At 52.6% G+C, this 26,646-nt stretch overlaps 1 protein-coding gene across 1 annotated transcript in view; it reads right to left on the bottom strand.

The window, feature by feature from the left end:
• lmod3 (leiomodin 3 (fetal)) overlaps positions 1 to 12,409 on the bottom strand; it is a 31,456-nt gene extending 19,047 nt beyond the window's left edge. Inside the window, exons 1-2 of the mRNA XM_072472279.1 lie at positions 11,856 to 12,409; positions 9,313 to 10,752 (exon numbers count right to left, since the gene is read on the bottom strand). Coding sequence (XP_072328380.1) covers positions 9,313 to 10,752; positions 11,856 to 12,149 — 1,734 coding nt within the window. The 5' untranslated portion in view covers positions 12,150 to 12,409. The remainder of the gene's footprint in view (positions 1 to 9,312; positions 10,753 to 11,855) is intronic.
• Positions 12,410 to 26,646: the final 14,237 nt, after the last annotated feature.

Here is a 26,646-nt window from a genome sequence, read left to right as displayed (position 1 = left end):
TCGGGGAAACGTCAGGTAGAGAGGGAGAACGGAACGGTCTGGAACACCGTCCTACTGGCCCTACGGTCCAGGAATCTCCCAGTCTCCCGCTGGCAGAAGGTCCTTCCGGATGCTCTCCACTCCATCCGATCACTGCTGTGTACCACAACTAACCAGACACCTCACGAACGTCTCCTTGTCTTCCCTAGGAAGTCCTCCTCCGGTACCTCGCTCCCAACCTGGCTGGCAGCTCCTGGACCCATCCTGCTCCGCAAACACGTGCGGGCGCACAAGTCGGACCCATTGGTCGAGAGGGTCCACCTTCTCAACGCTAACCCTCAATACGCCTACGTGGCGTAGCCCGACGGCCGGAAGGATACGGTCTCCCTACGGGACCTGGCGCCCGCTGGATCCCCACCCACACCCCCACCACCAACCCCACCCTCCCTCCCACCGGCGCACCCCACAGCCGCCCCCTACCCATGTGGATCGGTTCTCCCACTGGTCCCATCTAGGGGTAATGAAGTTGCCGAAGAAGCCAAAGCCATGTTCCCGGAGCCACGGATGCCCGAGCCGGCGCCTGCGTCACTGCCGAAACTGCGACAATCGCAGAGGACGACCAGGGCCCCCGACCGACTAATTGCTTCATTTTGAATGTAAATAAATACTGTAAATAGTTGTGTCATGTAACGAGGCAAAACACTGTACTAATGTGTACCGGGTACCACAATAATCTCAACCTCTACCACTGTATAACGCGAGACCACCACCACCGCCGGACTCTTTTTTTTTAACAAGGCGTCAATGTGGTAGTCGGTATTAGGGGTATTACGGTACCCAGGTTGATGCTGTAAGACCATTGGTGTGGGAGGTACCTGAGACAGCAATATCATTGGTGAAGCCTGCCTGCTGGTTCCGCCCAGTAAGGCAGAGTATAAGAGCATGTGTCTCCCTAGCAGCTGCATTCTGTACCTGCGCTGCTGGGGGAAACATCTAGTCCATCAAAGCCTTCAATTGTCATCTAATCTCTCTTCTGGAGTTATTGATCGAGCATCAGCGGGATTCTCCGGTCGCCGACGCCGAAATTGCGTTCGGTGATCGGCCGGAGAATCAAAGTTTGCGACCAAATCGGGGACGGCGCCGCTTTCACGATGCTCCGCCCCCTTCAAAGTGGAGTATTGACGGCCTCAGGACATTGCCTGAGGGCCACCCCCCATGCTCCAGTCTCAAACAACCGAGTTCCTGATGCCGTCGGTCGCGTGTGCTATCATACATCGGTAACGCAGCGTGGCGGCTGCGGACTCAGTCCTTCCACGTTTAACTTCTCTTCATAATTCATTGATTTTAATTAATACCAAAGTCCTATGGTTGCACAGTGATTAGCACTATTGCTTCACAGTACCAGGATCCCAAATTCGATTCCCGGCTTGGGTCACTATCTGTGCGGAGTCTGCATATTCTCCCCATGTCTGGGTGCTCCGGTTTCCTCCCACGGCCCAAAGATGTGCGGGTTAGGTTGATTGGCAATTCTAAATTGCCCTTAGTGTTCAAAGGTTAGGTGAGAATGCTGGGGTGCCGGGATGAATTGGAGTTGAGGACTTAGGTAGGGTGCTCTTTCAGGGGCCAGTGTAGACTCGATGGGCCGAATGGCCTCCTTCTGTACTGTAAGTTCTATGATTTAAATGACTTCTGCAAGATACCCCTGTCTTTTTGTGAGCTCATTGATCAAATCTGGATGCAATATGATAATAATGTGCAACAACAATGATTTAGAGTGTTAGAAGTGCTTTCTGAGACTTAAATTGATTTTTCAAGGTGCTGACAAGGTCTCTAACATAACATATACAAGCAGCTGGGGGAGCAGGGAGGTGAGCAGGTGGTGAAGATCAAAGAGAAATGGGAAGCTGAGTTGGGCGGGTGATCAATTGGGGAGTATGGGGAGTATGGAGTGAGTCACTGCGTATGGTAAATGGGTCCTCCTCCTGTGCAAGGCTGAGCCTAATACAGTTGAAGGTGGTGCACAAGGTGCATATGCCTCGGGCGGGAATGAGTTCTTTCAGGGGGTAGCAGATGAGTGTGAGAGGTGTGGCGGGGGCCAGCGAATCAAGGACAACCTTTCACATCTTTTGTCCTCTCTGGGGACTGCCATTAGCACTCTTTCCCCTTGGTTTCTGTGGCCATTAGCACCCGGTTTCCCTGGGTTTCTGTGGCTCTGACTCATCTGTCATTCTCCCTCCACAGTATAAATATTTCCCACTTTCTCTGTCATTTAGCTTTAACAAAGGGTCATCTGGACTCGAAACGTTAGCTCTTTTCTCTCCCTACAGATGCTGCCAGACTTGCTGAGATTTTCCAGCATTTTCTCTTTTGTTTCAGATTCCAGCATCCACAGTAATTTGCTTTTATCCAGTGGCTTACAAATAAACTTTGTTATGGTTTGTGATTTTTTGGATGAGTCAAAATATATATCTTTTGGAGGGATGGTAAATTTTAGTGTCTGTTACAGCATGGGGCAGGAATAGATTTGCTTTTGCCGGTGATGCAGGTGTAAGGAAAGAAGTGGTCTCGGTTACTGATATTTTTATACTGTGATAAGGTCAAATAGCAATCATGAATATGTCTATTTCAGCGGCAGTTTGTACCTTTTTGTTATCTCACATCTGTATCGAGTTAGGAGGAGTGATGCAATGCTGGATTTTCATTAATCTGTGCATGCTGAATATTCATTAAGTTGTACATCTTACGTTTATGTAGATCTTAAGGCATTCAACACGATATGTTGAAAACACTTACACCAAGAGTGAAGTTGAAAGCGAAAGTAAAATTGGGAATGAATTCTGAAGAATTTTCTTAATAGCAGAAAAAATTTGATTGTATGCAGTACTGACCAACATTTTAAAGTAGAAAATAATGGATACCTGAGCGAGATTATGAATTGAAATAGAGAATAATGGATAATAATGGATACCTGGGAATGATGGTAAAGCAGTACCTTACTGAAGTTTGCACGAGACTTCCGGTTACGGCTATGCCTGGGTAGGTCGCACGTTCGGCAGCTCCCGCCAAGAACGGACTTTTGGGCCCTTTTGAGGAGCCCCAGCATTGTATGGAGCACTTGGACGACGATTCCGGGGGTGGGAATGCAGCAGAAAGGTTCCCCCAGCATTGTATGGAGTGGACCAGGAGTGGATGGATTAAAAAAGTGGTGTTGGAGCAGAGAGGAGAGCGGTTGCGGAAAAGTAATATGGCGGCGGGTGGAGACCAGGCAGCGTGGGTGCAATGGTTTGCGGGAGCAGCAGGAGTTCCTGAAAAGCTGCTTTGCGGAGCTGAAAGCAAAAATGCTGGCCCCAATGAAAGCGCCGGTAGAAAAGCTGGTGGAGAGCCAGAAGGCCCAAGGGGCGGCGATTCGAGAGGTGCAGCAGAAAGCCTCTGAAAACGAGGACGAGATTCTGGGTCTGGCAGTGAAAGTGGAGGCGCACGAGGCGCTGCACAAGAAGTGGCAGGAAAAGTTCGAGGACCTGGAGAATAGGTCGAGGAGGAAGAATCTCCGGATTCTGGGTCTCCCCAAAGGGTTGGAGGGGTCCGACGTTGGGGCATATGTAGCCACAATGCTGAACACGTTAATCGGCGCGGGAGCCTTCCTGCAGCCCATGGAGCCGGATGGGGCTCACAGAGTCCTGGCAAAGAGGCCTAAAGCCAATGAGCCGCCAAACGCTGTAGTGGTGAGGTTTCACCGCTTCATGGACAGGGAGTGCGTCCTGAGATGGGGGAAGAAGGAACGGAGCAGCAGGTGGGAGAATACGGAGATCCGTATTTATCAAGACTGGAGTGCAGAGCTGGCTACGAAGAGGGCTGGATTCAACCGGGCCAAGGCGGTGCTCCACCGAAAGGGGGTGAAGTTCGGGCTGTTGCAGCCAGCGTGATTGTGGGTCACTTTTCAAGATCGCCACCATTATTTTGATTCGCCGAATGAGGCGGGACCATTATACAAAACAAGATGTTGGACTCGAACTAAGGATTTGATATGGGGTTGGGTTTGTTTTTTCGCTGTTGTGTGGGAAAGCTGGGGAGTAGGAAGGGGTGAGTGAATGTGATATGTGGGTTTTGTGGGCATCGGTACTGTTTTGCAGAGGCCAGTCCCCATGTGCGAAGGGGGGCAGGAGGCCCTGGGTCGTGAGGAACTGGGCTGAGGTTGGAGGAGAAAGGAGCTGCGCCATAAGGGGCGGGGCCAGCCCAGGTGGAAAACGAGGGCTTTTAGCCCGTGCTGAGGAAGGGGGGGGGGGGGGGGCTGAGGGGAGGGGCGGTGCTGGAAGGGTGCCCACATCGGCCCGAAGAGGGGGATGGGATGGGGATTCCACATGGGGGGCCGTTGGCAAAGGCGGGAGTGGCCGGGGTCAGCAGGTGCCAGCTGACTTACGGGAGTGCAATGGGGGAGCAAGGGGGCTAGACGGTGGTCTAGCTGGGAGTGGGGGGGGGAGGGGGGGGGGGACTGGGTTGCTGCTGTACTGACCGAAGGGGAGCTGGAGGTAAAAGGGAGAGTCGGGGCGGGGGTGCGCCGCCTGGGGGACTGGAGTGTGCGGGAGGCGTGGGCACGTGGTTGGCCGAAGAAAGGGGATGACTAGTCGGCAGGGGGTGGGGGCGAGTAGCCCCCTGATCCGGCTGGTTACATGGAATGTGAGGGGCCTATATGTGCCGGTCAAGAGGGCCCAGGTGTTCACGCACTTAAAGGGACTGAAGGCAGACGTTGTTATGCTTCAGGAGACGCACTTGAAGGTGGCAGATCAGATCAGGCTGAGAAAGGGATGGGTAGGGCAGGTCTTTCATTCAGGGCTGGGTGCGAAGAACAGAGGGGTTGCAATACTGGTGGGGAAGCGGGTGTCGTTCGAGGCGCTGAATATTGTGGCGGATAATGGGGGTCGATACGTGATGGTGAGCGGTAGGTTGCAGGGGACCCGGGTGGTACTGGTGAATGTGTATGCCCCGAATTGGGACGATGCAGGGTTTATGAAGTGCATGTTGAGTCGGATCCCGGATCTGGAAGCGGGGAGCTTGTTAATGGGTGGGGGGGGGGGGGGGGGGACTTTAATACGCTACTGGACCCAGCATTGGACCAATCCAGGTCAAGGATGGGTAAGAGGCCAGCTGCGGCCAAGGTGCTAAGGGGTTTTATGGACCAGATGGGGGGAGTGGATCCGTGGAGGTTTGCCAGGCCGGTGGCCAGAGAGTTCTCTTTTTTCTCCCATGTACATAAGGCCTATTCACGGATAGACTTCTTTGTGATGAGTAGGGCACAGATCCCAAGAGTGGAGGGAACGGAATATTCGGCTGTCGCGATTTCGGACCACGCCCCGCACTGGGTGGAGTTGGAGTTGTGGGAGGAGAGGGACCAGCGCCAACTGTGGCACCTGGACGTGAGACTGTTGGCGGATGAGGGGGTGTGTGGGCAGATCCGGGGGTGCATTCAGAGATACATAGAGGCCAATGATAATGGGGAGGCGCAGGTGGGTGTGGTTTGGGAGTTTCTGAAGGCGGTGGTTAGGGGAGAGCTAATTTCAATTAGGGCTCACAGGGAGAAGAGAGTGAGGATGGAGAGGGAAAGGTTGGTGAGGGAGATAGTAAGGGTGGACAGGAGCTATGCAGAGGCCCCCGAAGAGGGGCTGCTGAGGGAGGGACGGAACCTCCAAACGGAATTTGATTTATTGACCACGGGGAAGGCAGAGGCTCAGTGGAGGAAAATGCAGGGGGCAGTATATGAGTATGGGGAGAAGGCGAGTCGGATGCTGGCGCATCAGTTACATAAGAGGGAGGCAGCGAGGGAGATTGGAGGAATCAGAGATAGGGGGGGGGGGAATGCGGTGCGGAGTGCGGTTAAAATAAATGAGGTATTTAGGGATTTCTATGGGGACCTGTACAAGTTAGAGCCCCCGGAGGGTGGAGAGGGGATGCGGCAGTTCTTGGATCAACTGAGGTTCTCGAGGGTGGAGGAAGAGCAGGTGGCTGGCCTGGGGGCCCCGATGGGGCTGGAGGAGCTGGTTAAGGGATTAGGGAGCATGCAGGCGGGCAAGGCCTCGAGACCGGATGGGTTCCCGGTTGAATTTTATAGGAAGTATGTGGATCTGTTGGGCCCGTTGCTGGTGAGAACCTTCAATGAGGCGAGGGAGGAGGGGACTCTGCCCCCGACAATGTCTCGGGCGCTGATCTCGCTGATTCTAAAGCGGGATAAGGACCCACTGCAGTGCGGTTCGTATAGGCTGATCTCGCTCCTTGACGTAGATGCCAAGTTGCTGGCGAAGGTCCTCGCTACGAGGATTGAGTCCCGGGAGTGATACATGAGGACCAGACAGGGTTTGTGAAGGGCAGGCAGTTAAATGCGAATGTGCGGAGTCTCCTGAACGTGATTACGATGCCATCAGTGGGAGGGGAAGCGGAGGTGGTGGCGGCTATGGACGCGGAGAAGGCCTTTGATTGGGTGGAGTGGGAGTACCTATGGGAAGTGCTTAGCAGGTTTGGGTTTGGGGAAGGGTTCATAGGGTGGGTCAGGTTGTTATACAGGGCCCTGGTGGCGAGCGTGTCTACGAACCGGCAGAGATCGGAATATTTCAGATTGTACCGGGGGACGAGACAGGGGTGTCCCCTGTCCCCTTTGCTGTTCGGGCTGGCAATTGAGCCGCTGGCCATGGCATTAAGGGAGTCTAGGAACTGGAGGGGGTTGGTCTGTGGAGGGGAGGAACACCAGGTGTCGCTGTATGCTGATGACCTGTTGTTATATATTGCAGATCCAGTGGAGGGGATGGCGGAGGTCATGCGGATCCTTAGGGAGTTTGGGGACTTCTCGGGCTACAAGCTCAACGTGGGGAAGAGTGAGCTCTTTGTAGTGCATTCGGGAGGCCAGGAAAAGGGGCTAGAGGAGCTGCCGTTGAAGAGGGCAGAGAGGAGCTTTTGATACCTGGGTATCCAGGTAGCTAGGAGCTGGGGGGCCCTGCATAAGCTTAATTTGACACGGTTGGTAGACCAAATGGAGGAAGACTTTAGGAGATGGGATGTGTTGCCACTTTCCCTGGCGGGTAGGGTGCAGTCGGTCAAGATGACGGTCCTCCCGAGGTTCTTGTTCGTGTTCCAGTGTCTGCCCATCCTAATCCCCAAGGCTTTTTTCAAGCGGATAAGCAGGAGGTTTGTATGGGCGAGCAAGACCCCGAGGGTGAAGAGGGTGTGTCTGGAGCGCAGTCGGGACAGGGGCGGGCTGGCGCTGCCGAATCTGTGTGGTTATTATTGGGCAGCTAATGTGGCGATAATCCTGTAAATGGGTAATGGAGGGAGAGAGGGCGGCGTGGAAGAGGCTAGAGGCGGCGTCCTGTGTGGGTACTAGCTTGGGGGCGCTGGTGACAGCACCGTTGCCGCTACCGCCGACACGGTACACCACGAGCCCGGTGCTGGCGGCGACATTGAAGATCTGGGGGCAATGGAGGCGACGTAGGGGTGAGGTGGGGGCCTCAATTTGGTCCCCGATACGGGATAATCATAGGTTTGTGCCGGGCAGGATGGATGGGGGGTTCCTAAGTTGGCATCAGGCAGGAATTAAAGTGATGGGGGACCTGTTCATAGATGGGACTTCTGCTAGTCTGGGGGTGCTGGAGGAGAAATTTGGGTTACCTCCCGAAACGCTTTTAGATACATGCAAGTGAGGGCATTTGTGAGATGGCAGGTGAGGGAATTTCCGCTACTTCCAGCACAAAGGATTCAGGACAGGGTGATTTTGGGTGTATGGGTTGGAGAAGGCAAGGTCTCAGCGATTTATCAGGAGCTGCAGGAAGCGGAGGAGGCCTCGGTGGAGGAGTTGAAGGACAAGTGGGAGGAGGAGCTTGGGGAGGAGTTGGATGAGGGTCTGTGGGCTGATGCCCTGGGCAGGGTCAATTCCTCCTCCTCTTGCGCCAGGCTCAGTCTAATACAGTTCAAAGTAGTACATATGGCGCATGTGACAGGGGCGAGGATGAGCAGGTTTTTTGGGGTGGAGGACAGATGTATGAGATGTTCGGGGAGCCCAGCAAATCACACCCATGTGTTCTGGACGTGCCCGGCACTGGAGAGGTTCTGGAGGGGCTTTGCGAGGGCTATGTCCAAAGCTGTGAACACCCAGGTCAAGCCGAGCTGGGGGATAGCACTATTTGGGGTTTCGGTCGAGCCGGGAGTGCAGGAGCCGAAAGAGGCCGGAGTTCTGGCCTTTGCGTCCCTGGTAGCCCGGCGGAGGATCCTACTAATGTGGAGAGATGCAAAGCGCCCGAGCGTGGAAACTTGGATCAATGACATGGCAGGGTTCATTGAGTTGGAGAGGATAAGGTTTGCCTTGCGAGGGTCTGTGCAGGGATTCTCCAGGCGGTGGCAACCGTTCCTCGACTTTCTCGCGGATCGTTAGGTGGAGGTTGAAACAGCAGCGGGGGGGGGTTTTGATTTACGCTTTTGTTAAAAGGGGGCATTTTCCCCACTTTTGTATTTAGTGGTTAAAAATGGGGTTAATGTATCCTTGTTTGATTTCCTATGTAAAATTTTGTTTTTCTGTCCAGATAAATACTATTTTAGGTTTTTTGAAGAGATGAGGGAGGGGACCTGAGTTGGATTGGAATAAAGAATGTTCAACAAATCCAAAAAGATAAGTAATCATCTGCAATATCCTTCAATTCTAACAGAGCGACGTTGAAACATCAATAGACTCCTTTCTTTCCATTCCCACACCTAGTGGTGCACTAAAGTAGACTTTCATCTGTTTCCATGACTAGTAAATCCTGGAACAGGTCGCTAGACTGTTGCCAGGGGCTTATAGCATGAGTGGTGCTACTCCACATCAAGCTTGGCTAACCAAGTGCCTCTCCTGCTCTTTCCGCTCTTACCACCAGCCATTGGCGTGTTTTGAAGGATTTCCCGGATGACCCACTCAACCTGTTTGACTGCATTATGGACGCACCTTCCTTGGCTATCAAGTGCTGGGGTGGGACGCAAACCCAAAGCTTCTGGTTCACAGGCAGGGACGCTACCCATTGCACCTCAAGACCTCCTACCTTTCTTTACAAAGCTCTATGATTTGCTGAGTTTTCCCAATGTTTGGCAGTTTGTTTCAGATTTCCGGTATCTGTCAGATTTTGTTTCGACACTGCTAGGGTTTTAAAATGAATTGAGTTGTATGTTTGGCTTTTGTAAATGTACGAAATTTAATTTGATGTTAACCAAAAATCCTGAATGCACAGGGGAAATTGATGCCAGCTATGATTGACTGCTGCTAAATGGTTTTGATTGGAAATAAATTACAAAACACCACTTGGGGTTTATGAAAATATTACTCACAGGTTTTAAATAAGCCACGTTGCTCTGACGAATATCATTTAACAACTGGTCTCGGGGAGTATCTTCAACTAAAGGTGCTTGTCGACTCCTGGGAACTGGCTTCAGTGACCTTATCATTGCCTTGAGGTTTGACTTGTCATTTCCATCTGTTCTGCCTTGACCAGCTTTATTTTTACTCTGTTTTTTGGGAGATTTTCTAAGTTGCATTCGTTGAACATTATACTTTGGACGATTGTAAAAGGTGTTTGGTGGGAGGTGAGGGTCTTCACTGTCGGTGGAGAGACTGGACACACATCCACCCAACATCTCCAGCAAGCCAGGAGAGATTTTCTGACAGGCATTCACCATCATTTCTTGTTCCTGCGCAAACTGGTTTCTCTGCTGCTCCAGCCTCCTTTGCCTCTGCTGATCTAGATTGCGAGTCAGTAAGTTAGTGACCACCATCCTGGGGCCTGGCAGCTCAAAGTGATAACCCAACTTCAGTAGGGTGGTGTTGGCTTTGAGAAGTCTGGCAATCTCCATCTCGGCATGGTGACCCAACATATGCCTCTGGTTGTGAAACCGCAACTCAGTGAGAATCTCATTGAATTGCAAGCACCTCATGATAGCCACAATGCCCTTGCCTGTGATGAAGTTGGACTCGATATTGAGAGTTACAATTTTCTTGTTCTCTCTTAGCATGTTGGCTATGGCAAAAGCAATTTCTTCATCGGCGCCTGTGTTAGTGATGCTGAATGTAGTGACATACTTGTTTTTCTTCAGAGCTTCCACAAAGCTTTTAAGCATATCTTTAGGGATGTTTTCCACATTGTTCAGGTTGACCTCTGTAAGGTCAGGTTTGTTTTTGCGAATATCTGCCAGTGACTCATCTAAAAGCGTTGGGTTTCCTGAAGGCCTTGCAGTCAGTTTGATGAAACTACTATCCAATCCTAGCTTCTTTCCTGCCTTCCCTTTGCCTGCTTTCACCTCTGTATTTTCCTGGCTTTTGTTTGGTGGTGTAGAATTGTCTTCTTTGCTGCTTTTATTGCTATCATTGTCTTCAAGCTGCTCTTCAGTGAGGGAACCTGTCTCTTCCTTGTTATTCGTGGGAATGGCATCATCAATCTTCCACTGGTTGGTGGGTTGATCAGGATTGTTCTTCCCTCTTCTCTCTGGCTGGTTAATACCCTCATCTTCTGGCTCCGGTTCAGTGACTGGCACATCTTTGTTTTGCTGTGGCTTCATCATCTCCATTGTCTCCTTCTCTTTCTCTGATTTATATTTGATCTCTTTACTCTCCGGTTTATCATCTTCCACTTGTTGAGGCCACTGACCATTTCCATTCAGATGTTTGCCACTTCCGTCTTCTTTATCTCTGCTTCTTGTGTCACTTTTACTCTTTGCTCCCTCGAACTCCGTTTCAACTCGTGGTTCATCTTCAGTTTTTCTTGCCACAGCTTGCTGTTGAGAAAAGAGATTTTTAGTTTTGTCTGAGTTTTTTTTGCTTTTAGTAATGTAGAGTTTCTTAATTCTGATAAAGCTGAGGTATAAAAATTATAAAAGTCACTCACTACTGAAGCCAAACCTCCCATAGGGATTGAAATTGATCCATTTAGAAATCTTTCTAAGCACTTTATTAAGAATACTACTGTTGCATTTTGAAGGACCACAGCGTAAACTCCTTTGGGAACTGAATGAGGAAATTAATTAGCATTTTATAACCAGCTGATATGCAGAACTAGGATGAACTTGCTTATTTTTAATTTATATATCTGACTGTATACCTCACAGGCATAGGGTTAGATTCCACAGGGCGATAGAACAGAGCACATACTAAAATTCAGTAACATCAAATCTCGATACAAGGATAATGGTCCATTTATGTGATGGAGTGGTAATATCTCAGAATGAATATTGAGTAATGGAAACAATATTATTATCATAGGAACACATGAATTCGGAGCAGAAGGCCATTTGAGTCGCTCCACCATTCAATAAGATCACGGATGATCTGACTGTAAATTCAACCCCACAGCCCTGCCTACCCCCAATAAACTTTCCCCCCCCTCGTTAATCAATAATCAATTTGCTCTACCTTATATTCAAAGATTCTGCTTCCACTGCCTTTTGAGGAAGATCACTCCAGAGACTCATGACCATCTGAGAGAAAACATTCTCCTCATCTACGTCTTAAATGAGCAAACCTTTATTTTCAAACAGTGACCCCTAGTTTTAGATTCTCCAACAAGGAGCAATCTCTCCACACCCACCTTGCCCATACCTCTCAGGATATTAAAGTTTCGATCAAGTTGCCTCTTGCTCTTCTAAATTCTAGTGGAACAAACCTAACCTCGCCAACCTTTTCTCAAAGGACAACCCTCCCATTCCTGGTATTAGTCTAGTAAACTTTTTCAGAATTGCTTCCGACAAATTGCCATTTTTTCTGATGATTACAATGGGTTTCATTGAGCCAGATTCACTCTGGTCCGCCTCGTCACCAGGGAGAACTGGAAATGGGTTACATTTAATTGGATGTGCCGTATCTCCAGCCCGTACAAACTCACCTCACTCTCTAGCAGATTGGCCGGGATCCTTTCTTCCTCCAAGAGCCGGCTCGATTCCTTCTCCCAATACAAGTAGTCAATCAGGGACCTGTGATCGAAGGAGCCTGTGGGAGCCTTGTCTGTATGGTCTTTCTGTCTCTGCCCTAAGGGCACAAGCGGGTCAGGCTCGAGATCTTCCATCTCGTTTTGCAGTTGCTTTAACTCTTCGGGGGACAGAGTCGCGAGGATTTCGTCCTCGTCCAGTTCCCCAGAGTTGGACTCAGTATCATCGGGTTCGTGGCTGCATTCTGACATGGTGCCTGCTGGAGTGCAACAATTAGAAGATTCCTGGGCAACTTCGGGCTTCAGCTGGAGACTTTGCCGTCCCTGTGAAGTGCTTCGATGCTCCCGGAGAAAGTGCCCACAGTACAGCCCGAAGCAGTAATGCAGCAATCCCTATCTGCCGGAGATCTATATTAAGCACAACCTTGTGCCAAAGTATTTTTGTGCACTGCAGCCTTCTGAGCAGCTCCCTTTTCAGAAGCTTCTGTCAGCTGCAGGAGCCACTCTGACATCTCACTTCAGCTCAGTCCCTTCAGTCGACAGGTCATGGAAGGTTTTCGAGAACATTCGCTTGGCAGCCTCGCCCAAAGCTGAAACAAATTGGGACGCAGCATTTACGACGTAAATATTAACCTATCTATATGTGTTCATAGTGGCGTTGGAGGGACATGAACATGCTGCAAACTTGAGGGTTATTTATTGGGATGGGAAGAGATCTAAAAACAGGCTGCCGTTGTTGACCCAGTGGGAACTTTTGATTTGGCTGCTGAATTTGACGTGCTTTACCCCCGACCTTCCAATCGTTCCTGCCAAGTAACCTCCTCAAGCCTCAAGTGGCCCAACGCTCTGCAGTGGGCCCTAACTACTGCGCCACCCGAAAAGGCCCACAAAAACCCCTGAGATTGAGAACTAAATATTTACTGTCGGGCGTTGTCTGAATGGCGAACAGACAGGAATGCACTAAGCCTGGAGTTTATAGTAACGACAGGGATCATGTAGCCATCTTTAAAACTGGATACATGTGCTTACAGGAATTCGAAATAGTTGCTTTTAGACTTTAGCAAATAATTTACACAGACTCAATGATTGAGACTGCCACAAACACTAAAAGGCACCATGGTTGAACTGGTTACGTTTGTAAAAACATACATGGTATAGGGGATCTTAATCTCAGCTCTGCTGCCTGGGCAGATATGTGAGGAAGGGAAGCAAAATTAGCTCATGAGTTCCTACTGTCATTCAGCATTCAGTTCCAGGATAACATCAGGAACAGGTTGTCTGCTAACTTCTCACCTTAGTAATGATCTGTATCCATGCTGAATTAAAAAGATATTTATAGACCCATGGTCACTGATGTGTTGGGTATGCTGGGTCTAGGACTGCGTTTACCATAGCAGTGAGAGAGACAGGCTACCAACACGTGTAGAAGTACAACTATTTTATTTAGCTATGAGCTGTTAAACATACTTGCACTGTGGGTTGACACTAGGTTAGGTTGACTGGAGACCTGAGGCTAACCTGACCAAACTATACTGCTCGCACATGGTAGATGTTCGTGTTACTGATCACGGGCTCTGGCTGTCTCAGAGGCTGCATCCCGAATGAGTGGGAAAACTAGTGCCCTCTGGCTATATAGTGGCCGTGTCCTGTCTGGTGATTGGCTGCTGTGTTCTGTGTGTTGATTGGTCTTTCAGTGTGTCAGTCAGTGTCTGTCTCTGCACCATCATATACTTGTGTGTATATTATGACATCTCCCCTTTTTGAAAAACAAATATGTGTACGTGGCAATAAGTAGTGTGGTATGTGAATGTTCCTGACTATGTGGAGAATATGTGAGCATATTTACAGGACTATATACAAAAATTCTAACATATTTACACGGAAAGGTGTCTAGTGCAGATAGACTGTATGTAACAAAACACGGGACATGAATAACTATGTACAAACTAGCGAATAAATAACCAGGGTAACGAAACAATCAGTCCATGAGTTTAGAGAGTTCATATATTCAGGCAGATCATAAATTCAGTCTCTGTGGTGGGCAACAAATTCTGGTTGACCGCCGCAAGGGTGGGTCAGGGGCCGCCTGCTCTGGAACAGGCGGGACTGTGTCAGTCGCAGAGGGTGGCAACAGAAGAGGCAGATCTGCGAGCTCTTGGACGAGCCTGTCCTGAGGGCGAAGCAGGGCATCATGATCTGGTGGCGAGCGTGGAAGGAGCCGCAGTGCCCGCCTATTTCGGCGAAGAAGAGAGCCATCCTACATATGAACAAGGAACGACCTGGGGGGTCACTTGCTTGATTACCACTGCGGCGGCAGACCAGCCACCTTCAGGATGTTGTCCACGAACCTGGCCATCAGGAATGGGAGCAGGGAGATCTGTGGCGCGGGCGTCGTACGCCAACTTGTGTTGGGCCCAAGACAGTTGCATTCGACGCAGGACCGGAAAGTTGTCCAATTCTGGGGCGTGTATTGCAGGCACCGTCGTTCGTAATGTGCGGTTCATTAACAATTGAGCTGGTGACAGGCCAGTGGACAATGGAGTTGACCTGTAGGCAAGTAGTGCGAGGTAAAAGTCGGATCCCGCATCGGCCGCTTTGCACAGAAGTTGTTTGACAACGTGTACCCCCTTCTCAGCTTTGCCATTCGACTGGGGGTAGTGGGGACTTGAGGTGACATGCGAGAAATTATACCGCCGGGCAAAGTTGGACCACTCCTGACTAGCAAAACACGGGCCATTATCGGGGTAGTTAGAGAAGTAGTCAATTATGAGGGCATAGTCCCGGCCTAGTGCATGGAAAAGATCAATGCCAACCTTGGTCCAGGGGGACGACACCAGTTCATGTGGCTGCAAGGTCTCTTTTGGTTGAGCTGGCTGGAACCGTTGGCATTTCGGGCAGTTGAGAACAGCGTTGACGATGTTATGGTTGATGCCAGGCCAGTACACTGCCTCACGGGCCCGCCGTCGGCACTTCTCCACCCCCAGGTGACCCTCATGGAGCTGCTCATGGACGAGCTCCCGCATACTGTGCGGGATGACGATCCTGTCCAACTTTAGCAGAATTCCATCTACCACTGCCAGGTCATCTTTGATGTTGTAGAATTGCAGGCATTGGCCCTTGATCCATCCGTCTGTAAGATGGCGCATGACACGTTGGAGCAAAGGATCATTGGCTGTTTCACGACAAATCTGGATGAGTCGTTCACAGAACTCAACATGAGCATCAATTTGGCACACGAAGCCCGACGACTCGCATGGCGTAGTGACAGAACAGGAGAGTGCATCGGCGACGATGAGCTCCTTACCCGGGGTGTAGACCAGTTCGAAGTCATACCGCCTGAGTTTAAGGAGGATGCGTTTCAGGCTCGGCGTCATATCGTTAAGGTCCTTCTGTACAATGTTGACCAGTGGCCTGTGGTCCGTTTCGACCGTAAATTTGGGGAGTCCATAGACGTAGTCGTGGAATTTGACAATTCATGTGAGGAGACCCAGGCACTCTTTTTCGATTTGCACATAGCGTTGCTCGGTGGGCGTCATTGCACACGATGCGTATGCAACTGGAGCCCATGAGGGGGCGTCGTCGGGTTGGAGGAGCACTGCTCCAATGCTGGATTGGCTCGCATCAGTGGAGATCTTCGTCTCCTTGGCAGAGTCAAAGAATGCCAATACCGGGGCCTTGGTGAGTTTCGTCCTGAGTTCACGCCACTCTTGCTCGTGGGCGGGGAGCCATTGGAATTCGGTTGTCTTCTTCACCAGGTTGCAGAGAGCCGTGGTGTGGGATGCGATGTTGGGGATGCACTTCCCCAGGAAGTTGACCATGCCCAGGAAGCGGAGGACCGCCTTCTTGTCCTCCGGTGTCTTCATCGCATTGATTGCCGACACCTTGTCTGCATCCGGCTGCACACCAAACTGTGATATGTGTTCGCCGAGGAAGTTTAGTTCTGTTTGACCAAACTAGCATTTGGCTCTGTTGAGGCGGAGGCCATGCTCAAGGATTCTCCGGAAGAAGCGTTGGAGGCGATCGATGTGTTCCTGCGGGGTGGTAGACCAGACGATGATGTCGCCTACATATACCCGCACCCCTTCGATGCCCTCCATCATCTGCTCCATTATTCGGTGGAACACCTCCGAGGCTGAGATGATGCCAAACGGCATACGGTTGTAACAAAACCGGCCAAATGAGGTGTTAAAGGTGCAGAGCTTCCGACTGGATGCGTCAAGTTGTATCTGCCAGAACCCCTTGGATGCGTCCAGCTTTGTGAGAAATTTGGCTCGAGCCATCTCGCCGGTGAGTTCTTCGCGCTTTGGGATTGGGTAGTGTTCCCTCATGATGTTACGGTTCAGATCTTTGGGGTCGATGCAGATGCATAGTTCTCCGGATTGTTTCTTAACACACACCATGGAGCTGACCCAGTCGGTTGGTTCTGTTACTTTAGATATGACGCCCTGGTCCTGGAGGTCCTGCAGTTGCTGCTTGAGGCGGTCCTTGAAGGGCGCCGGTACACGGCACGGTGCATGAACCACAGGCGTGGCATTTGGTTTTAAAAGAATTTTGTACGTGTATGGGAGTGTGCCCATGCCCTTGAAAACGCTGTGGTATTGAGTGATGATGTTCTTCAGTTGTGTTTGAAAATCGGCATCCGGTGATGCTAAAGCCTAAGTGGGTGACATGGAATGAACCCTTTGGACGAGGTTTAGGATCTTGCATGCCTGAGCACCGAGCAGGGAAGCTTTAGTGGCCCCTACAATCTCGAAGGGCAGGGTGGCCTTTAAGGAACGGTGCAACACCACAAGCTGGCATGAGCCGCTGGCAGCAATTGCATTGCCATTGTAGTCGAGAAGCTGGCAGGCGGATGGAAGGATGGTCGGCTTAACATGGAGGCTGTCCAGGTCAAACCGCGCAATGAGGTTGGTTGAAGCGCCGGTGTCCAGCCTGAATCGGATGCGAGATTTGTTGACCGTGAGGGTGGCACACCACTCATCGTCTGGATCAATGCTCATCACTGGGAAGGGCTTGGCCTTTTCTTTTGAAGCACCGTGTGCTTGGTGATGATGCCCACCTGGAATGGGGATTTGAGATCCTCGGTGTCAGGGTCTGGAACCATGTCGGAGTCGGAATCAGTGACCGGTTGTTGTACGGTTTGGACGTCCCTGCGCTGCTGGTGGGAGCGATGGGAGGCAGGTGCTTGAGCAGACCTGCACACGGCTGCGTAGTGGCCAAGCTTGCCACACTGGAAACAGCGTCGAAATTTCACGGGACATTGCCGCTTTAAGTGGGAGGAGCCACAGTTGTCGCACGTTGTGACGTCAGAACGCTCAGTGCGCCACCGCGCATGCGCGGTGTGGCCGTACGTAGAGCCCGCCTTCGTAGTTCGGTCTTTGGCCTCGCCGTCATTTTGGCCGTTGCGTTCATGCGCGGGAGCCCGGGAAAAGTGTGTGAAATGGCCGCCCTCATCCAGGCTCAGGCCCTGGAGCTGTTTTACAGCTCTGCTTCATGGGGGCCTTGCCGCGCCGCCTCTGCCGCTTGAATGTGCGAGTATCAGTTAGTGGCGTGCTCATGCAGAACGCAGGTTTCGATGGCTATAGTGAGGGTGAGCTGTTTAACTTTGAGGAGCTGCTGGCGAAGGGGGTCCGAGTGCACACCGAAAACGATCTGGTCGCGTATCATTGAATCGGAGGTGGAGCCGTAATTGCAGGATTGCGCGAGGATGGGTGAAGAAAGATTGAAAAGGTTCATCCTTACCCTGCAGACGCTGTTGAAAGACGAAGCTTTCAAAACTTTCGTTGACTTCGATGTCACAGTGGCTGTCGAATTTGAGCAGGACTGTCTTGAAGTTGGACTGTCCTCACCTTCAGCGAATGTGAGGGAGTTAAAAATATGGATGGCGTGATCCCCGGCCGTGGAGAGAAAGAGAGCAATCTTTCTGGCATCTGAGGCAGCTTCCAGATCGGTAGCTTCGAGGTACAGTTGAAACTTTTGTTTAAAAACCTTCCAGTACGCACTGAGGTTGACGGTGTTGCGGAGCGGCGGGGGAGGGCGGACGCTGTCCATACTACCGGATGGCTGATCGCTGGTCGAAGGCACATTATTTCAGGGTAGGTCCATTAAACTCTAACATCACCTACTGGTACCTTAATGTGTTGGGTATGCTGGGTCTGCGAGGACTGTGTTTACCATAGCAGTGAGAGAGACAGGCTACCAACACTTGTAGAAGTACAACTCTATTTTATTTAGCTATGAGCTGTTAAACATACTTGCACTGTGGGTTGACATTATGTTAGGTTGACTGGAGACCTGAGGTTAACCTGACCAGACTATACTGCTAGCACATGGTAGATGTTCGTGTTACTGATCACGGGCTCTGGCTGTCTCAGAGGCTGCATCCCGAATGAGCGGGAAAACTAGTGCCCTCTGGCTGTATAGTGGCCGTGTCCTGTCTGGTGATTGGCTGCTGTGTTCTGTGTATTGATTAGTCTTTCAGTGTGTTAGTCAGTGTCTGTCTCTGCACCATCATATACTTGTGTGTATATTATGACAGTCACTGCGAGCTCTTGACCTTGTTTCAATATCCTAGCGGGGTTAAAAAGGAATTGTTAACACTTTTGATGTACCATTAATCCACTGCGAGATGATGAGAGTGAGGGAACATATTACAGTACTCTACAGACAATTTATTCTGGTGAATACATTCACCACATTCACCCCCTGTTAAAAAAAATGAAGTCCAGCGGGGGTGAAGTGGGGTCATCAAATGTTCAGTCTGTCTGGAGGCCGGACTGTTCTATTGGACCTCCTCAGCCCTGGCGGTGCGGCGGGTGCTGCCGACGTGATCGTTGACTCCGGGAGCATGTCGTCTGGAGCTTCGGTCCAGCGTGTCGGCGACGGTTGAGGAGTGGGGGTAGGCAGGGGGGTGGCGGTTAGCGGTAAACATAAGAACATAAGAACTAGGAGCAGGAGTAGGCCATCTGGCCCCTCGAGCCTGCTCCACCATTCAATGAGATCATGGCTGATCTTGTGTGGACTCAACTCCACTTTCCGGCCCGAACACCATAACCCTTAATCCCTTTATTCTTCAAAAAACTATTTATCTTTCTCTGAAAAACATTTAATGAAGGATCCTCTACTGCTTCACTGGGCAAGGAATTCCATAGATTTACAACCCTATGGGTGAAGAAGTTCCTCCTAAACTCAGTCCTAAATCTACTTCCCCTTATTTTGAGGCTATGCCCCCTAGTTCTGCTTTCACCCGCCAGTGGAAACAACCTGCCCGCATCTATCCTATCTATTCCCTTCATAATCTTATATGTTTCTATAAGATCCCCCCTCATCCTTCGAAATTCCAACGAGTACAGTCCCAGTCTACTCAACCTCTCCTCGTAATCCAACCCCTTCAGCTCTGGGATTAACCTAGTGAATCTCCTCTGCACACCCTCCAGTGCCAGTACGTCCTTTCTCAAGTAAGGAGACCAAAACTGAACACAATATTCCAGGTGTGGCCTCACTAACACCTTATACAATTGCAGCAGAACCTCCCTAGTCTTAAACTCCATCCCTCTAGCAATGGAGGACAAAATTCCATTTGCCTTCTTAATCACCTGTTGCACCTCTAAACCAACTTTTTGCGACTCATGCACTAGCACACCCAGGTCTCTCTGCACAGCAGCATGTTTTAATATTTTATCATTTAAATAATAATCCCTTTTGCTGTTATTCCTACCAAAATGGATAACCTCACATTCGTCAACATTGTATTCCATCTGCCAGACCCTAGCCCATTCACTTAGCCTATCCAAATCCCTCTGCAGACTTCCAGTATCCTCTGCACTTTTTGCTTTACCACTTATCTTAGTGTCGTCTAATATGCGGCAGCATAGGCTCGGGACAGTACAGGAGCCTTGGGGGTGTGTAAAGGGATGGAGGTGTGGCGGTAGGCAGGGGGGGGGGGCGCGTTGGCATGGGATCCAGCAGGGGCCAGGTCCCGGAGGGAGACCATATCTTGCCGTCCTTCTTGGTCCGCGACGTAGGCATATTGGGGGTTGGCGTGCAGCAGCTGGACCATCTCGACCAGGGGGTCGGTCTTATGGCTCCTCGTATGCTTCTGGAGAAGGACAGGTCCCGGAGTTGTCAGCCAGGATGGAAGCGAGACCCCGGAGATGGACTTCCTAGGGAAGACAAACAAACGGTCGTGAGGGGTCTCGTTCATGGCTGTGCAGAGGAGCGATCTAATGGAGTGGAGCGCGTCGGGGTGGACCTCCTGCCAGGGGGGATTCGGGAGACTTCTAAACCGAAGGGCAAGAAGGACGGCCTTCCACACTGTCGCGTTCTCCCTCTCCACCTGCCCATTTCCCTGTGCGTTGTAGCTCGTAGTCCTGCTCGAGGCGATGCCCTTACTGAGCAGGTACTGACGCAGCTCATCGCTCATGAACGAGGTGCCCCGGTCACTGTGGACGTACGCAGGGAAACCGAACAGGGTGAAGATCCTGTGCAGTGCCTTTATCACGGTGGCCGAGGTCATGTCGGGACATGGGATAGCGAAGTGGAAGCGGGAGTATTCGTCAATGACGGTCAGGAGGTATATATTACGGTTGGTGGAAGCGAGGGGCCTTTTGAAGTCGATGCTGACGCGCTCAAAGGGCCGGGAGGCCTTTACCAGGTGGGCCTTGTCTGGCCGGTAGAAATCCGGCTTGCACTCCGCACAGACTTGGCGATGCCTGGTCATGGCCCTGACCTCCTCGGTGGAGTAGGGCAGGTTGCGGGCTTTAATAAAGTGGATAAGCCGAGTGACCCCTGGGTGACAGAGGTCAATGTGGATAGCCCGAAGTCGGTCGGCTTGCACGCTGGCGCATGTGCCATGGGACAGGGAATCTGGGGCTCGTTGAGCTCCGGGGGATCATACTTAATATCGTACGTATAGGTGGAGAGTTCGATTCTCCACCTCAAGATTTTGTCGTTTTTTATTTTGCCCCGCTGTGTGTTGTCGAACATAAAGGCAACCTCCCACCGGCTAGGTAGTGCCTCCAGTGCCACACAGCTTCCACAATGGCTTGTGCTTCCTTCTCGACAGCGGAGTGTCGAATCTCGGAGGCGTGGAGGGTTCCAGAGAAGAAGGCTACTGGCCTGCCCGCCTGGTTGAGGGTGGCGGCCAGGGCGACGTCTGACGCATCGCTCTCTACCTGAAAAGGGATGGACCCGTCCACCGCGTGCATCGCGGCTTTGGCAATATCTGCCTTGATGCGGCTGAAGGCCGCGCGGGCCTCAGCCAGCAGGGGGAATATCGTGCCTTCGATAAGTGGGTGGGCTTTGTCCGCATAGTTGGGGACCCACTGGGCGTAGTAGGAAAAGAGCCTAGAAAAGGCAGCGTTTGAGGGCCTTGAGGCTGTGGGGAAAGGGAAGTTCTATAAGTGGGCGAATGCGGTCAGGGTCGGGCACTAGGACCCCGTTTTCTATGACAGAGCCGAGGATGGCCAGTCGGGTTGTGCGGAAAATGCACGTCTCTTTGTTATACGTGAGGTTGAGGGATTGGGCGGCCTGGAGGAACCTCTGGAGGTTGGCGTTGTGGTCCTGCTGATCATGGCCGCAGATGGTAATATTGTCCAAGTACGGGTATGTAGCCCGCAGCCCGTACTGGTCCACCATTCGGTCCATCGTTCTCTGAAAAGCCGAGACCCCATTAGTGACGCCGAACGGGACCCTGAGGAAGTGGAAGAGTCGGCCGGCAGCTTCAAAAGTAGTGTAATGGCGCTCTTCCAGGTGGATCGGGCATTGGTGGTAGGCCGACTTCAGATCTACCGTGGAGAACATCCGGTACTGTGCCATATGGTTGACCGTCTCCGCTATGGGGGTACGCATCAAGTTGCGTGAACCGATTAATGGTCTGGCTATAGTCCACTACCATCCGATTTTTCTCCCCGGTCCGGACGACCACCACTTGTGCTCTCCAGGGGCTGTTGCTGGCCTTGGTGACCCCCTCCCTCAAGAGTCGCTGGACCTCCGACTTGATAAAAATCTTGCACTGTACCGCCTGCTCCTGGTGGTGACAGGCTTACAGTCGGGGGTGAGGTTCGTAAAGAGCGAAGGGGGGGTGACCTTAAGGGTTGCAAGGCTACATACAGTGAGGGGGGTAGGGGTCCGCCGAATTTTAGGGTCAAGCTTCGATGACTGCATTGGAAGTCGAGTCCAAGCAGTAGCGGGGCGCAGAGGTGAGGGAGGACATACAGTTTAAAACGGGCGTACTCAGCGCCCTGTATCGCAAGGTTCGCGACACAGTACCCCCGGATCTGTACCGAATGGGATCCGGAGGCGAGGGAGATTGTCTGGGATGCGGGGTAGATGTGGAGGGAGCAGCGCCTTACCGTGTCAGGGTGGACAAAGCTCTCTGTGCTCCCGGAGTCGAAAAGACAGGGGCTCTCGTGCCCATTGACCCGGACGGCCATCATCGAGTTCTTCAAGTGTTTTGGCCATGACTGGTCGAGGGTGACTGCACCGAGCTGCGGGTAGTCTGCTGGTCGGAGGTATTGGGGTCGTAAGATGGCGGCCCCCACGGGTCGCACGTGTTGGGCTGGGTCGGAGATGGCGACCAATATGGCCGCCCCCATGGGTCGCACGTGTCGGGCTGGGTTAAAGATGGTGGCCCCCACGAGCTGCACAAGGCGGATGACGCGTCTGAAGGGGGCGGTGCCGGCAGGCACGCAGCCACATTGTGGGGTCTGCGGGCCTGTGAGTCCGTGGGTCAGGCCTGGTACGCTTTCGACTTCGGGGCTTTGGATTGGGCCAGACAGACTCTGGCGAAATGTCCCTTTTTGCCGCAGTCGCTGCATGTCGCGGTGCGGGCTGGGCAACGCTGCCGGGGGTGTTGGCCCTAACCGCAGAAGTAGCAAGGCGGTCCCCCCCCGGCTGAATGGGCAGCCGCGTGGCACAGGCCTGGGACATAGTCGGGACTGGTGAAGGCAGCATCTGTGGTGCCCACGAGGGGTTCGCTGAGTCTGCCGGGAACGCGCTGAGGCTCTGGTAGGCTACCTCTAACGAGGAGGCTAGCTTTACCGTGTCCTGTAGGTCAGTGGTCCCGTTTTCCAGCAGTCGCTGCCGGATGTAGTTAGACCGGACCCCAGCCATGTAGGTGTCCCGGATCATCAGCTTCATGTGCTCGTCGGCCTTCACATCCTTGTAGTTGCAGTTGCGGGCGAGTAGAGTCAGGTTCTCCAGGTACTCGTCCAGCGATTCCCCGGCGCGTTGTTGGCGGGTAGTGAGGAGGTGCTGCGCGAAAACGTTGTTTACGGGCTTCATGAACTGTCTCTTTAGAATCGCCACTGCCGCGTCGTACGTGGCTGCGTCCTGAATCATACCCGAGATTCGGTGGCTCACCCGGGCGTGGAGGAGGCGCAGCTTGAGGGCACCGGAGGGAGGTGTTGCAGAGGATTTGAGGTAAGCCTCAAAACAGCGGAGCAAGTGGGAGAAGATTTCCTTAGCTTCTGCTGCTCGTGCATTGAGTTCCAATTTATCAGGCTTCAGAGCGGCTTCCATAGTGATGTCTTTGTGTAATAAATTGATGTACCATTAATCCACTGCTAGACGATGAGAGCGAGAGAACATATGCTTTATTACACAAGAACTTGCCTGCCTGAGATCACTGTAACAACTGAGCGCCGCCACCAGGCGGCCGGTCGATATACTGTATGCGGGGGCGGAGCCAGAGGCGGAGCCCACAAGGGTTCCAGTACACTGTGGTAGTCACCACTGTTGTATTGTATTGTATATACTGCTCTGCATACGAGAGTATTACGGTAAAGCCCCTGTACTACTGGTACGGGGGTAGATCGCTGCCTTCTGGCTCCGCCTAGTAGGCGGAGTATAAATGTGCGTGCTCTCCGAACTGCAGCCATTTCGGCAGCAGCTGTAGGAGGCCACACATCTCTGTGTAATAAAGCCTCGATTACTCTCTTCCCTCGTCTCGTTGTAATTGATAGTGCATCAATTTATTACACAGAGATTTTACAAAGATGGATCTCCGCATCAAGCTGGGTCGCCTGCAGCTGCATCCTCAAGCAGATAACGCCAAAAAGGACTTCGCACATTGGTTGGCTTGCTTTGAAGCATACATCGGATCTGCGACAGACCCAATCCCAGAAGCACAGAAGCTCCAGATTCTGTACACGCGGCTGAGTTCCGATGTCTTTCCCCTCATCCAGGACGCGCCTACCTATGCAGAGGCCATGGCGCTACTGAAGGAGAACTACGCTCAGCAGACCAACAAGATCTACGCCAGGCACCTCCTGTCCACGCGGCACCAACTTCCCGGTGAGTCTGTGGAAGATTTCTGGCGTGCCCGCTCGCCCTGGTGAGAGACTGTGATTCGCAGGCCGTTTCGGCCGCTGAACATTCTAACCTGCTAATGAGAGACACGTTCATTACGGGCATAGGATCGGCCTACATCCGCCAGCGCCTCTTAGGAGGGGCTACACTTGACCTCGCGGCGACCAAGAAACTAGCGCTCGTGCGCACAGTCGCCTCGTACAGGCGTATGCCCCCGACCGCACGGCCCACCCCTCCTGGGCATCGTGGACCCCACCAGCGGCCACCCCATCGTGGACCCTATCAACGACCGCCCCCAGCCAACCTCATGCCTGCCACGCGGCAGCCAACCAACCACGGGGAACCCAAGTGCTACTTCTGCGGACAGACAAAACACCCCCAGCAGCGCTGCCTGGCGTGGAGCGCACTCTGCAAGGCCTGCGGGAAGAAAGGACATTTCACTGCAGTGTGCCAGGCCCACTCAATCGCCGCTATTGTCCCTGCACCCCCGCGTGCGGCCAGTGTGCGCCGCCATCTTCCTCGCCTCAGACCACGTGCGGCCCGTGGGTGCCGCCACCTTGTTCCCCTGACAACACGTGCGGCCGGTGGGCGCCGCCATCTTGCCTGCCTCACAACCAATGGGCGGAGTCATCTTGCCTGCCCCAGGACACGTGCGGCCTGAGGGTGCCGCCATCTTGCCTGCCTCAGGACACGTGCGGCCCTTGGGCGCCGCCATCTTCCCCGCCTCAGGACCCCTGGCCGTCGGGCACATCATCGGGCTGCTCATCGCCTGCAACCGCCGACGACCAGCTGCGTCTTGCCTCCGTCACGATCGACCAGCCCCGACCGCACAACCTCGCGACTGCGTCGATAAAGGTGAAGGTCGACGGGCATGAGATATCCTGTCTTCTGGACTCCGGGAGCACTGAGAGCTTCATCCACCCCAATACGGTAAGGCGCTGCTCCCTCGCGGTACACCCCATCGACCAAAGAATCTCCCTGGCCTCAGGGTCCCACTCCGTGGCGATCCGGGGGTACTGCATCGCCACCCTCACCATCCAGGGCGTAGAGTTCAGAGGCTTCCCGCTCTATGTCCTCCCCAACCTCCACGCTGCCTTGCTACTCGGCCTGGACTTCCAGTGCAACCTCCAGAGCCTAACCCTGAAATTTGGAGGGCCCCTACTACCCCTCACTGTATGCGGCCTCACGACCCTTAAGGTCGACCCGCTTCCTCTGTTTGCAAACCTCACCCCGGATTGCAAACCCGTCGCCACCAGGAGTAGACGGTGCAACGCCCAGGACAGGATCTTCATCAGGTCTGATGTCCAGCGGCTGCTGCGAGAAGGTATGATCGAGGCCAGCAACAGCCCTTGGAGAGCCCAAGTGGTCGTGGTGAAAACAGGGGAGAAAGCAGGATGATCGTTGACTACAGTCAGACCATCAATCGGTACACGCAGCTCGATGTGTACCCCCTCCCACGCATACCTGATATGGTCAATCATATTGCACAGTTCCGGGTCTTCTCGACAGTGGACCTGTCATATCGGGGCATGGGATGGCGGACCACCCGTACACCGCGTTTGAAGAGGACGGCCACCTTTACCATTTCCTTAGGGTTCCCTTCGGCGTCACTAACGGGGTCTCGGTCTTCCAACGGGAGATGGACTGAATGGTTGACTGCGGGCCACTTGGATAACGTCACCATCTGCGGCCACGACCAGCAGGACCACGACGCTAACCTTTCCAAATTTCTGCACACTGCCAGACTCCTCAACCTAACCTACAACAAGAAGTGTGTGTTCAGCATGAACCGATTAGCCATCCTCGGCTATGTGGTTCAGAACGGAGTTCTAGGGCCCAACACCGATCGCATGCGCCCCTCATGGATCTCCCCCTTCCCCACTGTCCCAAGGCCTTCATATGATGTCTGGGGTTCTCTTTGTACTACGCCCAGTGGGTCCCTAACTATGCGGACAAGGCCCGCCCACTCATCCACTCCACCGGTTTCCCACTGACGGCCGAGGGTCACCAGGCCTTCAACCGTATCAAGGCCGACATCGCCAAGGCCGCGATACACGCGGTCGATGAGACGCTCCCCTTCCAATTCGAGAGTGATGCATCAGACGTCGCAGTGGCCGCCACACTCAACCAGGCAGGCAGGCCCATGGCATTCTTTTCCCGCACCCTCCATGCCTCCGAAGTTCGACACTCCTCTGTCGAAAAGGAGGCCCAAGCTATCGTTGAAGCTGTGTGGCACTGGAGGCATTACCTGGCCGGTAGGAGATTCACTCTCCTCACAGACCAACAGTCGGTTGCCTTCATGTTTAACAACACACAGCGGGGTAAGATCAAAAATGATAAGATCTTGCAGTGGAGGGTCAAGCTCTCCACCTTTAATTTTGTATCGCCCCGGTAAGCTCAACGAGCCCCCCGATGCGCTGTCCCGAGGTACATGTGCCTG

This window comes from Scyliorhinus torazame, chromosome 13 (genome assembly GCF_047496885.1).
Source record: "Scyliorhinus torazame isolate Kashiwa2021f chromosome 13, sScyTor2.1, whole genome shotgun sequence".
Lineage (NCBI taxonomy): Eukaryota > Metazoa > Chordata > Chondrichthyes > Carcharhiniformes > Scyliorhinidae > Scyliorhinus > Scyliorhinus torazame.
The sequence above is the reverse complement of the archived record's forward strand: the minus strand, read 5'-3'. Positions and strand labels throughout refer to the sequence as shown.